This window comes from Acomys russatus, chromosome X (assembly GCF_903995435.1).
Source record: "Acomys russatus chromosome X, mAcoRus1.1, whole genome shotgun sequence".
NCBI lineage: Eukaryota > Metazoa > Chordata > Mammalia > Rodentia > Muridae > Acomys > Acomys russatus.
In genome coordinates this window covers 102823269-102837969 of record NC_067169.1, presented here as the reverse complement: position 1 = coordinate 102837969, position 14701 = coordinate 102823269, and the positions used below count along the sequence as shown (strand labels likewise).

The following is a 14701-nucleotide window of genomic DNA, read 5'->3' as shown; positions in this document are numbered from 1 at the left end:
GTCTTCCTGGAAGAAAGCAAGACATAAAGCCATGCAATAATCTATACAAATTTTATTTTGATCTCAGTTTATGTGGAAACAAGCAGGTGTCAGCATTATGCAGGCACAGGAAAAAAAAAAAGGAGGAAAAAAAAACTTCCAGTGCTAATTCTCATGTATTTACATCATTTGGTTTCAACAAGGACAGGAAGCTTTACTGTTAGCTTCCTGTGGGAACTCCAGTTTCTGCACCTTGCCTTGCTGCCTCTCAACATCACGATACAACAGGGACTTCTGGGCCTTCAGTCGGCAGGCCAGGCACATGAAAATTGACTCCACATTCTGGCTTTCTTTGGGGTCCTTGGCTGATGTCTCAAACAAGAGCATGTTGTGGGCATCAGCAAATTTCAGAGCTAAGTTGGAGGGTACCTGGATCTGTTCCCTCAAGTCACACTTGTTACCCACAAGCACCTTTGGGACGAGGGGGGGCACAGCATGCCCATTGCATTCTTGGATCCACATTTTTAAGTTGGTGAAGGAGGTCATCTTGGTGACGTCATAGACAAAGACCACCGCATGCACATTGCGGTAGTAATGCTCGACCATGCTTTTTCGGAAGCGTTCTTGTCCTGCTGTGTCCCACACCTGAACCTGCAACAAAAGGCCCATATGTAAAGTCAGAAAGGGAAACAAGAGCAGAGGGAAAAGAAAGCATAGTCTTAGGCAGGCAGCAGTTGCTTTCACCAGCAACCTAGGAGGCAGAGACAGGTGGATCTCTGTGAGTTCAAGGCCAGCCTGGTCTACAGAGTAAATGGCAGGATAACCAGAGCTGTTACATGGAGAAGCCCTGTCTTTTGTTTTGTTTGTTTGTTTTGTCGAGGCAGGGTTCCTCTGTGTATCAGTCCTGGCTATTCTGGACTTACTCTGTAGACCAGGCTGGCCCCAAACTCACAGAGATCCACCTGTCTCTGCCTGTGCTCACCCAGTGCTGGGATTACAGGCGTGCACCACCATGGCCAGTTCAAAAGCATAGCCTCTTTCTTTCTTTTTCTTTCTCTCTCCCTTTCTCTCTCTCTTTCTTTCTTTCTTCCTTTTTCCCTGACACAGGGTTTCTCTGTATAGGCTTGACTGTCCTGGACTTGCTTTGTAGACCAGGCTGTATTCGAACTCACATTGATCCACCTGCCTCTGTCTCTCCGAGGGCTGGGATTACAGGTGTGCGCCACCATGCCTGGCTATAACCAAATTTTCTAATGCTTTAAGACTGTGCTTTTGTGCTGGGTGTGGTGACGTACACCTGTAATCCCAGCCCTCAGGGAGACAGAGGCTGTCGGATCTCAGATCTCTGTGAATTTTGAGGCCAGCCTGGTCTACAGAATGAGTCCAGAACAGCCAGGGCTGATACACAGACAAACCTTGTCTCGAAACCACCCCCCAAAAAAGGAAAAGAAAAGAAAAAGAAAAAAATGAGTTACAAGTCTTGAACTAACAAGTTGCTCCTGACAGACTCGCAGAATGGACCTATTGAAGCTCAGAGTTTTAGAGTTTGCTAAGTGTTTTTTTTAACTGTTGGATGAAAATACTGAGGTAAAACGTTTAAAGGATTGTAATTTTAAAACAGTTCACAAGAGAGGGGCATGGTGGCGCCCACCTTTAATCCCCACACTCCGGGAAGCCGAGTCAGGCAAATCTCTGTTAGTTTGAGGTCAGCTTGGTTTACAAAGTGAGTCCAGGACAGCCAAGGCTACACAGAGAGACCCTGTCTCGAAAAACCAATAATAATAAGAAGAAGAAGAAAAAGTACACAAGGAGGAGCCAGGTGATGGTGGCACACACCTTTAATCCCAGCTCTAGGGAGGTAGAGGCAGGTGGATCTCTGTGAGTTCAAGGCCAGTGTGGTCTACAGCGTGAGCTCCAGAACAGGCTGGAGGGTTGGCTCAGTGTTGCAGAGGACCCAGGTTTGATTCTCAGCACCCATAAGGTAACTCACAACTTTCTGTAACTACAGTCCCAGGGGATTAAATGCCCTCTTCTGACTTTGGCTAGCACCAGACGTGCACATAGTGTGCTTTACATACATGCAAACAAAACATTCACACACACACATAAAACAATAAATCTTAAAAATTAAAAAGAATAGTGCACAGATCAGTCAAATTTTCTGGAGGGTAATGTGACAAGTTTATCAATAACCTTAAAATGTTCACAACTTCTTTTTGTTTGTTTGGTTGGTTTTTTGAGACAGAGTTTCTCTGTTTAGCCCTGACTGTCCTGGACTCACTTTGTACACCAGGCTAGCTTCGAACTCACAGAGATCCACCTAACTCTGCCTCTCAGGTGCTGGGATCAAAGGCATGCAATGTTCACAATGCTTAAAACTATAATTGTACTTCCAGGAATCTATATAAAACACATTGCAAAGATGCTGTCAAATTCTTTGAAAATAGCTTTTTGGTTTTGTTTTGGTTTTGTTTTTCGAGACAGGGTTTCTCTGTGTAGCCTTGGCTGTCCTAGACTCGCATTGTTATACCAGGCTGGCACGCACTCACAAGGATCCATTTGCCTCTGCCTCTCGAGTGCTGGGATTAAAGACGTGTGCCACCACACCTGGCTGAAAATATCTTTTTTTAAAAAAAGATTTATTTATTTATTATGTATAAAGTGCTCTGCCTGCATGTAACACCTGCACAACAGAAGAGAGCACCAGATCTCATTATAGATGGTTGTGAGCCATCATGTAGTTGCTGGGAATTGAACTCATGACTTTTAGAAGAGCAAGCAGTGCTCTTAACCTCTGAGCCATCTCTCCAGCCCTCTGTGAAAATATCTTGATCATAGAGTTATTTTTCCTGAGGGGGAAAATGTTCAATATGAGAGAAATAGCACAGACACACATACACAAGCACACACACACACACACACAGAGTAACATTTGTACCAATTCACAACTGCAATTTCAACACCCAAGAGTAAGACAAAAGGATTGTTGAGAGTTCAAGATCAGCCTGGGATACATGACCAAACCTGTCTTAAAAGACAAAAGAGAGCAGGGCATGGTGGCACACACCTTTAATCCCAGCACTTAAGAGGCAGAGGTAGTAGGATCTCTGTGAGTTCGAAGCCAGCCTGGTCTACAAAGTGAGTCCAGGACAGCCAGAGCTAAATAGAGAAAACAAAAAGAAAAAAATCCCCAGAAAACAGAAAGAAAAAAAAAAGACAAAAGAGAAGAAATGAGAAAGAGAGAAAACATATAAAAATTTTTCAGGGCTGGTGTGCTCACTTTCTAACCAAATAATGCTTCATATGATATAGTTGCAATTTTCAAAAATATTAAACATAAACGTATTTGTAGAAAAGTCTAGAATTGCATGTCTCAGAACAGTAATGGTTATTTGAATACAAGAAATATTTATTCTCCTTGGTTTTTTTTTTTTTTTTCCTTTCCCAAATTTTCTGGTTTAAAATGTGTTAGTTTGTAAGGTTTTCTTTGTCATCATTGTTGTTTTGAGACAGGGTCTTAATGTATATATATATATAGCCCAAGCTGGCCTCAAGCTTGCTACATAGCCCAAGATAGCCTCAAACTAGTGACTCTCCTGCCTCACCCTCCTGAGCGCCTGGATTATAGACATGCATCTTCTTTTCTAACTTTGCATTACAAGATTAGAAAAGATGAATCCAGCCAGTTTAAGCTACATAGCAAAGTGGAGGCCAGCCTGGGCTATATAGAGCCCGCCTTACTCCCATGATGAAAGCAAAACTAGTGCTAACATTCTTAACATTTAGCTTTATTTATCTGTTTATTTATATGAGATCTCATTATGTAGGCCAGGCTGACTTCAAATGCATAATCCTCCTGTCTCAGTCACCCTGGTGCTGGAATTACATGCTTGAGACACCATGCCTGTTTTTTCAATTTATTTTTAAATCCACTTCTTTGTTATGTAAAAGATAATTTAACTCCCTCGCTCTATTTTTCTTCTGCATCTTGGCTTTTGGGATAAAGGCCAACTTATGAAGAGAAAAATCTGGTATCAGTAGCATATGCAGAGGCATAATTCCCAGGGAGTCAACATATATTCAAGCCCAATTTTATTTTCTGTTATATATTCAGGGTCTGGACCAACAGATATTCATGCCCAGAATGATGATCTCAAGACCCTATAAAATTCTCAGTTATAAAAACAAAATTTTGCTGTGGCTACTGATTTGATTACTGTGACTTTTCAAATGAAGTATATAGTGTTTATTTGGAATTAGCAGTCAGTGAGTATAATTTTTGGAATATAATTGAATCTCATTGATGAATGAAGATTTTAAAAGACCATCATTCTGAACATCAGTTTCGTGGTCCTGGCTCTCCTTCATCATCCTCTGGCATCATTTAGTGATGCTTTTGGAATTACACCTTCTATTTGGATCTCTCTTTGACAGAAGCTCTCTGATAGCCTGGCCTGGCCTCAGTCCTTCTGTCTCAGCCTGCTAAGTGTTGGATTGCTGACATTTGTCACCACCCTCAACTCCCATTTGGATTTTCAAGAACCCTGGTCTCCCTATTTCGGGACTACAGCAGTCATTTGGTTTCTGGATGTGTCTATTCCGTTGCCCCCTGAATGCTGCTGTCACACTAGTCACCTAAATCCCTGGAAATCCCTCTTCAGGAAATTATGTAGCCCTTTACTGCAAGTGAAAATATTTCAGTCAGTCTTAATTTGACCCATTCCAACCTATGTTCAAGCTACTTAGCTGCATCTTTCTCTGTGACTTTGGGCCACTTCTATGGTAGATCTGTCTGCCTCCTCTTCCTGACCTCAATCCCACCCTTTTTTTTTTTTTTTTTTTTTTTTTTGGTAGACAAGGTTTCTCTCTGTGTTGTAGCCCTGGCTGTCCTGGACTCAGTTTGTAGACCAGGATGGCCTCGAACTCACTCAGAGATCCACCTGCCTCTGCCTCCTCCCGAGTGCTGGGATTAAAGGTGGGCACCACCACACCCAGCTCAATCTCACCCATTCTTGAAGACTCAGCTTGTGCCTCCACTTTCACCTCAAATTTTCCAGAGAAACGGCATTGTTTTTTGTTGTTGTTGTTGTTTTGTTTTTGTTTGTGTTTGGTTGGTTGATTTCAGTTTTTTTTTTTCTTTTTTCTTTTTTTGGAGCCAGAGTTTCTCTGTGAAGCTTTGACTGTCCTGAAACTCATCCTATAGACCAGGCTGGCCTTGAACTCCGAGATTCACCTGCCTCTACCTCCTGAGTGTTGCCATTAAAGGCATGCACTGCCATATCTGGTTCAAATCTTTCTTTTTAAAATACTTAACGTGTTTATTGATTTATGTATATTTTCTGTGTATGAGCGTGTTGTCTGTGCACCATGTGCATGCAGCGCCTGCAGAGGCCAAAAAAAAAAAAAAAAAAAAAAAAAGAATGGTGGGTCTCCAGGAGCTGGAGTTTCAGATGCTTATCAGCCACCAAGTGGGTGATGGGAATGAAATCCTAGGTCCCCTGCAAAAGCAGCCAGCGCTCTTAACCACTAAGCCATCTATCTCTTCAGCCCCACCCCATCTGCAAATCTGGTCTTACTTCTCTGCAATTCTCTTAGGAATTTCGATTGCACTTTGGGTCTATGTCAGACCACTTAGAATGTATGCGTGTGCTCTCTGTTCCATCAGTGCTGCTAGTCCCTTGCTGACTAAAGTGGAGGCAGTCTTTTTCTGCACTGGATTGCACCATTGAGGTAGTGGTGATCAAAAGCAGTACGGGCCTGAGTCGCCAGAACTACCAGCAGTTGTGCAGTTCAGGTATCTGCCAAAGCCATTTCAGAGAAAGCATCCATTGGTTCCACACAAAACCAAAAATCCTCAAAGACTTATTTGTTTCTGTAAGGAGAGACAAAAAAAAAAAAAAAAAAAGTTTTTTTTTTTTTTTTAATTCCTTCTGCCTCTCTAGTGCTCTGAACAGAAAGAAAGAGAGGCAGATGGGGAGAGGGATGGAGGTCAGGGGGAAGCGAACAGGCCTAGTCCAAGAATATCGTTTCCACTTGGTTCCTGATCTCCACGTCCCACCCCCACTCTCCAGTAGTCTTGACTCTTGCCTCTGTGTGAAGCTGAATCCCTATCGGCCCTCGGGCATGTGGCAGATGCTTTAACACCATGAGCTCAGGATTCTAAAAATACCTGCAAGGAACACGGGTGGGAATGTGTGAGGCGTTTGAGGCTGAGGTAGGTTGGCTGTTTGGCTTCTCCTTGGCTTCCTAATTGTGTACAGCACCCAAGTTGCCAGAGCTATAGGGAGAACCCCTCTCTCGCTGCCCTCCTCTGCCTTCCTGAAGCTACAAAGAAATCTTTGAAGTTTTCATACAAAGCATTGGCCATTCAGGGGTACTTACTGCTCCCATCCCCGCTCTCTGTAAACCACAGCCAAAGTTTTTCTGTCCCTGCCTGTGATGAGACATAAGCCTGGAAGCAGGCTACACCCAGCAGGAAAAAAAATGGAAGAATTAGCTTGTATGGCTTCAATGCCTCTGAAAGGGAAGTATATCAGTTAGGCTCAATGGGCACATGGAATGGGCTCTCTGTGTCAGGGAGTCAGTTTTCCTGTCCTCAATATCCTCACAACCCTTTCATCCTTGCTAGGGAGTGAAAGTAGATGCTTCCTCTCCTCTTTTCTTCCTTCCCAGTGGACATGGTAGAGGCCTGCCCCTTAGCTACATGCCCAAGGTCCTCATCACTCTTAGAAAGTCAGTAGAGTACAATGGAGTCAAATCAACTGGAATGCAAATCTCTGCCCAAATCTCATGCTAGTTGTGTTTCCTTTCTTCAGCATCCTCATCTGGAAAACGAAGACAGTGAGAGCAGTTGTACAGGTATGCTTCAGTGGCATTCCTTGGGTATGCATTGCACTGCCTAGTACAGATTCCAGAACCCCTGAGATGCCCAAATCATGGAAGCTCAAGTGCCCTTTATAAAACTGTGTACTGAGCCGGCTGTAGTGGTGCATGCCTGGAATCCCAGGACTCAGGGAAACAGAAGCAGGTGGATCGCTGTGAATTCGAGGCCAGCCAGGTCTACAAAGTGAGTCCAGGACAGTCAAGGCTACACAGAGAAACCCCATCTCAAAAAAACCAGAAAAACACAAAAAACAAAAAACAAAAACAAGTTTGGTGTGGTGGCACATGCCTTTAATCCCAGCATTCAGGAGGCAGATCACTGTGAGTTCGAGGCCAGCCTGGGAGTCCAGGACAGGCAAAGCTATACAGAGAAACCCAGTCTTGAAAACAAAAACAAAACCAACAATAACAACAACAAAACCAAACCGAGTACTATTTACATACTACCCTACAATCTGCTCCTACTGTTTTAAATTCTCTTATAATATTTAATACAATGCAAAAGATCAAAAATACTTGGTATGGGCTGGACTGTGGTGGTGCATGCCTTTAATCCCAGCACTTGGGAGGCAGAGGCAGGCACATCTCTGTGAATTCAAAGCCAGCCTGGTTTGCTATACAGAGAAAACCTGTCTCAAAAAACAAAAAAATACTTGGTATAATGTATTGCTTATTGTATATGTTTAGAGTAGATGCATGCACACACATATAATATATAATGTATAATATATTAATATATAATATAGATTAGATAGATAGATGGATAGATAGATAGTGTGTTTTGTCTCATAGACAAGATTTCATATAGCCCACGCTGGCCTGCTTCAAACTCCTTCTGTAGCCAAAAATAATCTTCAACTGATTCTCCTGCTTCTATTTCAGGATGAATTCTCTTTTTTCCCAAGACGGGGTTTCTCTGTGTAGACCTGTCTGTCCTGGACTTGCTTTGTAGACCAGGCTGGCCTCAAACTCACAGAGATCTGCCTGCCTCTGCCTCCCCAGTGTGGGATTACAGGAGTGTGCCACCATGAGTGGCTCTCCTGTTTCTATTTCCTGAGTGCTCAGATCTCAGGCATGCCCCACTGGGTCAGGAATTTGGGACACTGGTATTGAACTCAGGGCCTCATAGTTGCTAGGCAAGCACTTTACTTTACTAACAGATCTACACCCCCAATCCGTGCGTGTTTGTTTATGTTTTTTTGTTTGTTTGTTTGTTTTTCGAGACAGGATTTCTCTGTGTAACAGCTCTGGCTGTCCTGGAACTCACTTTGTAGACCAGGTTGGCCTCGAACTCACAGAGATCCACGGGCTGGGATTAAAGACGTGCGCCACCACCGCCCGGCTTGGTTTTGGTTTTTTGAGACAGGGTTTCTCTGTGTAACCCTGGCTGTCCTAGACTATCCTTGTAGACCAGGCTGGCCTCAAACTCACGGAGATCCACTTGCCTCTGCCTCCCAAGTGCTGGGATTAAAGGCGTGTGCCAAGACGCTCGGCTCCAATCCCTGCTTTTATTTCTAAATATTTTGTTCTCAGTTAGTTGGGCCCCATGAGTATTGAAGGCCCAACTGTGTACATTCTTTCTTCCTCTCAGGCCTGACAGGACCACTGAATCTACATAGATGCTTGACTGAGTGAGTGCAGTTTCTTCTTAGTAGCTGAGTAAATGAATACATTCTGTACGTGAAGTTCACTTTCCTCATGTCTTTAGTGGGAACCTGAGCTTCTCTCGGGTTGCTAGGATGGTCCAATGAGATGATACCAGAGAAGAAGCTGTTGTGAAATGTAAGGTGTTCAACGAATACCAGTTGTTATCATTGTCTCAGAAAGCACAGCATCTTTTAGTACTGTGCCTTGGGTCTACTGGTTCTCATCCTGGAAAGCTTGGCTCTAGGAGTTGGAACAGGGCAAGGGCTGCTAGTAGAGAGGGACAGTGAGAAAGATGCATCAACTTGCCATGAGGGGCTTGGCATTGGCCGAGACTAATTGGGGATAAATGAGGGGCACAATGAGGAGAACTGCCATGGAGGAACTGGACCTCTTTACCATTTTCTGAGGGCTGTATCTGTCTGAATGAGCTTCAGCAAAGCCCTCCACACCCTGCACACTCTTAGCTAACCTGGGTACTTTTTTTTTCTCTAGGGGACATATCTGGCATCATTCTATAAATGGGTACGGGTGTCCTTTTGTTGGAGACCAATGGCAGAAGGCATAAGTGAAAAAAGAGAAGCATTTGCAATCTTTGGTGGCTACTCCAATCGATGATGGGGAAAGTTTAAAAGAAATCTTTTTTCTCAATTAGCTGGACTGTCCCAAATGTATCTAAGAAAGCTGACACATACGCCGGGCAGTGGTGGCACATGCCTTTAATCTCAGCACTTGGAAGGCAGAGGCAGGCGGATCACTGTGAGTTCGAGGACAGCCTGGTCTACAAAGTGAGTCCAGGACAGTTAAGGCTACACAGAGAAACCCTGTCTCAAAAAACTAAAAATTGAAAAGAAAAAAAAAGAAAGAAAGAAAAGAAAAGAAAGAAAGAAATTTGACACATATGGCAATGAAAAGGTCAGAGACAAAGACAGGGCAGACACACACACACACACACACTGTGAAAGAGAGAAAGGGGAGGGGGTGGGAGGAAGAGGGAGAGGAAAAGAAGGGAAGGCAACAAGGGACACACACAGTGGTGGATAATTAACCATTAAGCCCTCACAGAAGACATGATGTCATTCTAACTGCAGGCTGCTTAGAAGGAACCCTGAGCTCAGCCTCCTTGCACTTAGTAATGTAACACAGGAAGGTGCTTTCCCCAGTGATCAGCAGAGAGGGAGAACCCTGAAGTCTGGACCATTCCTGCCCAGAGACGTGGCTGACCCACTGTGGAGGTGCTCAGGCTGTGGGAGTACCCAAACTAGACCAGAAGGGCTGCTTTCTTGAAATTTTACCAAGAATGGTTCAACAACGCCTACCCATCTCCATCCTATTCATTTGTTTCTGATGCTTTTAAGCCCGAGACAAACACAATATGGTTTAGCTAAACTTGTAGGTGACACATGCATAATGCATTGTGGTTATTAAGAGAGGCTCCACCCTTCCTTTGGGAGTTGGAAGATATCTCCCTCCTTCCTAGATTGATCAGGAGAAGCTGTCAGCTTTCCTGTGTGGTGTCCCTCAAACAGAAAACCTTCTGGGTGAAACGGACTTAGTACTTATGTACTCTTCAAAGCCTGGCAGAATGCAACCCAGAAAGAGCACAGGAAAAGACATTAGTAAGCTCTCCTTGTTGGCTTGATCTTATTTGGTCTTTGGTAAGTCACTTTTTCTCCCCGAGCTCCAATTCCCTACCTTTAAAATGAGGACTTTATATTAGAGGGGTTTCTCACCCTAAGTAAACTTTCTGGACACCTGTAATTCTCATGTCCAAAGTGAGACAGCCAAGGTGTGAAAAGTAGACTCTGAGTACGCTGTTGACTGTCATGAGTACAAGTAAAACAGATTTCTTGTTTCAATTCTTTTTTATTTATTTAGTCATGCTGAGGATAAAACCCAAGGCCTCACATATGCTAAACACACACTCTACCACTGAACTACACCCCCCCCCAAATCTCAAGAAGACAACTTGAAGGCTCCGTGGGCCATAGCCTTGAGTCCCTTGCCTAGACACAATAAGACTGGCTGCTTGATGGTGTATCATTCCCAGTATAGGGAGCTGGGTATTAGCTTCTAAAGTAGAGCCCAGGGTAAGGAGCATGGAGTCTGGATCTCAACTGAAACCTTAACAGCCACAAAAGATCCCTGTGCCCATGGGCAAGCTATTTCATGTCTCAAACGCAGTCTCCTTAGCTGTCAAATGGGGGGGGGTGATCAAAATCCTAACTTTACCCTAACAAGATGGTTTAGTACTTGGCACCCAGCCTAATGATCTGACTTTAATTCCTGATCCTTAGAGGGTGGAAAGAGAGGATTGGTCCTACAAATTGTCCTCTGACCTCCAACAGGCACATCACACACACACACATACACACACACACACACACACACACACACACACACACACTATAGTTTTGTTTTGTTTTGATTTTTGATTTTTTGAGACAAGGTCTCTCTGTAGCTTTGGCTGTCCCAGAACTCATTATCCAAGTCTGGCCTGGAACTCACAGAGATCCATCCACTTGCCTCTGCTGAAATTAAGTGTATGCCTCCATGCCCAGCCTACAATGTAGATTTGGGCGGGGGGGAGGGGTTGAGACAGGGTTTCTCTATGTTACCTTCATTGTCCTAGACTCACTTTATAGACTAGGCTGGCCTTGAACTCACAGCCTCTGCCTCCCAAGTGCTTGGATTAAAGGCCTGTGCCAACACACCCAGCTACAAGGTAGATTTTTTAAATTAAAAATATTTAAAAATCTTAAATACTAGGGTTTGCTGTATCAAATAAGACACATAGCCAGGCGCAGTGCTGCACACCTTTAGTCCCAGCATTTGGGAGGCAGAGGCAGGTGGATGTCTGTGAGTTTGAAGCCAGCCTGGCCTACAAAGCGAGTCCAGGACAGTCAAGATGACACAGAGAAACCCTGTCTCAGGAAAAAAAAAGACACAAAGTACCTAGCTTGGACTTTGTCTATTCAATAAACAGCTTTTGTTTAGTTTAGATTTATTTTTATTATTTTTATTTATATGTAGGTATGTGCACTTGTATGAATGAATGTGTGTGTGGAGTCCAGAGGCATCAGATACAGCAAGAGCTGGAATTATAGAGTTCTCTGAGCAATATCAGGCATCCTTCAACAGAGTGCCACCCCTGGGACACAAGGATGCAAGCCTAGGAGAGGTCATACACTATGCTAGAACCAAGAAAAGCCAGCTGCAGAGTCTCTACCACTCCCCTGCCAGGGTCTTTATTTTATAATTTGACAGCCTACTGTTGCTGGTAGAAGCCTAGGCTACCTCAGCATACCATACTGCACCTTTCTCTCACCCAAAGGGGAACTCGCTCTGGCAGTCATATTCAAGCCAGGTTTTGGCACTTGTTTGTTCCAAGCAAAGCATGAGGCACAATCTACTTCCTTCTTGATCTCCTGCCATCTTCCCACAGACACCCTGGTCTCTCACCAGCCAGCTTTGGTCTTGGTATTTCACTATCTTACAAGGAGGCAGGTTCCTCCTGCCCCAGGTCCCACACTTCACTGAGGCTTCTTGACGACTTTGTCCTCAGAGGTTCCTCCTTGAACTGTTACAAGGCTTTGTCCTCTTGAAAATATCATCTTCCCCCAAAAGCTCATGTTAAGCACTTCTCTGCACGTGCTGCTGTGCTGATCTGTTTCTAGTGAGTCACACTGTCACACGCTCTGCCCTCTGGGAAAAAAAAAAGTCTGGGATATTTGGCAGAGACTCAGAAACCCAATTTGGTTAAATACAGGGGTGGCAGGAGGGGAGGAATGGTTCAAAACCCTCCCCAAGGCCACTGAATGATGACTCCATCCGCCCCTCATTTCTGCTCCTCCCTTTCTCCCTCTTCATCTTCCCTTTCCCCTAGACTCTCACATGTCCTCTTTCCCAACACTCGAATTTCAGATGGATTTAACAGCTTGCCTGACTTTTAAGCCTGGGATACTCTTCAGCTCACCTTAACACTTGATTTTCAGTAAATGATAACATTAAGCACAAATGATTTTGAAGGTGTTTCAAAACGCATCTATTGATTTATTTATTTCTACTTTGGCAACAACAACAACAACAACAACAACAAAAATCATGTCTTAGACTTTGCAGTATCTTATAGCCATATAGTCAAGAAACTAGATGCCATAGAGGAAGAAGCCCTGACCTGGGCAAATGTTTTGCACGAGAGTCCTTGAAAAAGAGGACAGAAACCCACATTGACTTTAAAAGGATGAGAAGCAACCCTCCCCTCCCCCCGCCCCAAGTGGAAGAAACTAAAATAGACCACAAGTTCAAAAGAATGCACTACCTTCCCCATCCCAGAGCCTCTTCTGTATTTTCCTGAAGTGCCGTGTCTACGCTTGTTTTCTGAAGCCATTTTAAAGTGCAATCATTTTAATCACCAAGAAATCGTGTACAGTTTGGGGCATCTCATCAATCCCTCCAGTTCCCCAGTTCTTCTTTCCTTTTCACTTAAAAGGCAGGACAGGACATGTGGCCACTTTAGCTGTTTGACCAGAAAGAAGTTTACCTTCACTTCTGGCCCTCCCTGGGGTTCAAATACAGGCTCAAGCACAGGCTAGCTATGAGTCTAGAGGACTTGATATTTCTTTTCTTTTCTTTTCTTTTCTTTTTTTTTTGGTTTGTTTTTCAAGACAGAGTTTCTCTGGACTCGCTTTGTAGACCAGGCTGTCCTCGAACTCACATCGATCCACCTGCTTCTGCCTCCCAAGGGCTGGGATTAAAAGCAAGCGCCACCACACCCGATGAGGACTTGATCTTTTATAGCCCTGGTGTCTTCTCAGAAGCTTTCTATGGCACACAAAGCTGTCCTTGCCATACCCTGCTTCCTGCCACCCCTTCCCCATGTGGGGACATAGTCCTATCTTCCTGTGTTTCTACTTTTACTTCACTAAATGAACACACAAAAATATTTGAACTTGACTGATTTAGCAAACTATGCGGAGGGAGGCAAGGCACTTCCCCTGACCGTCAGATGGCTTGTTCTACCTTTTCCCAATAGGCCTTCTCAAGACAATGCCAGTACAATGAGTACTGGGCACTTCCTGCAATAGGTTCCCCAAGCTAGGAGAGAAGCAAGCATCAGGGAGGGACTGCCCCTAAAGAAGAAGTTGCGGAAATTATGAAAAGCCAGCGGTGACTGACTCTGTCTCAGTTTTTAAACGGCTCATGGCTTTGTGACATAACCATCCCCCACTTTACCCGCCGCCCATCCCAACTCAGCTTTAATCTTAAGTGTAAATGGCAATTTAAAATAAAGCAGTGTTCATGTTCCATCAATTCCCAACCTTTCTAATGCCACAGGGCTTCGCCAGGATGATTTTTTTTTCCAGCCTATTGGCACCCAAGCGGTAAAACAAAACAAAACAAAACAAAAAACAAAAACCCTCGAGATGTGTCCTAAAGTGCTTTGAGATCCATCCCACAAGACTAGAACCAGAGATGTCTCAAGCCTTCCTGTGTTCAGGGGTGCCTCTCCCGCTTAGGGTCGAGGACAATTTCAAACCAGCTTTTCCAGGCAGGAGCTGTTGGGCGCGCGGGGGATGGGGGGGGGGGGGGGGAGGAGCAAGGGGTAAGAATGCAAGCACTCTGGCTTGCCAGAAAAATTGGGTTAGGTAGGGATGGGCCCCCTGGAAGAAGCTAAAAAGATTGAGGATGTGCCCAGGGTCTTGAGCTCGGCAGGTGGCGACACAGGCAAATGCAGACATTTATTATCTCTAGAGCTAGACCTCAGGTGAAACCCCCTCCCAGGTCCCTCCCTTCCTGGACCTGACCAGCTGGATCACCTTGATCTTCTCGCCCTCGATTTCCACGGTCTTCTCCCTGAAGTCCACACCGATAGTGGCCTCAGTCTTGTCTGGGAAAGTACCCCCGCAGAAGCGGAAGGTCAGGCAGGTCTTGCCCACGTTGGAGTCCCCAATCACGATGATTTTGAAGATGCGAATCTGCACGTACTGGTCCATAGATGAGTCTAGCTCCAGGGATGCTAAGCCAGCAGCTGAGGCGGGCGGCAGGCTCCCATGGCCCAGGATGGGCTGCGCCATCTCCCCGGGACAGGGCCGGGGTCCCAATCCCACTCGAGGGCTCCACACAAAGAAAGGGCCACGTTAGTGCGCTCAAGACGAGAGAGCTCTGTGTGTGTATGTGTGTGAGTGAGTGAGTG

At 44.7% G+C, this 14701-nt stretch overlaps 1 protein-coding gene across 1 annotated transcript; it reads right to left on the bottom strand.

Annotated features, from left to right (window-relative positions):
- Rab33a (RAB33A, member RAS oncogene family) lies at window positions 1-14701 on the bottom strand. The gene is made up of 2 exons (XM_051142039.1): window positions 14325-14701; window positions 1-630 (listed from the first exon to the last, which is right to left on the bottom strand). Exons 1-2 carry the CDS (start codon window positions 14580-14582, stop codon window positions 175-177), a joined length of 714 nt encoding a protein of 237 aa, XP_050997996.1. The 5' UTR covers window positions 14583-14701; the 3' UTR covers window positions 1-174.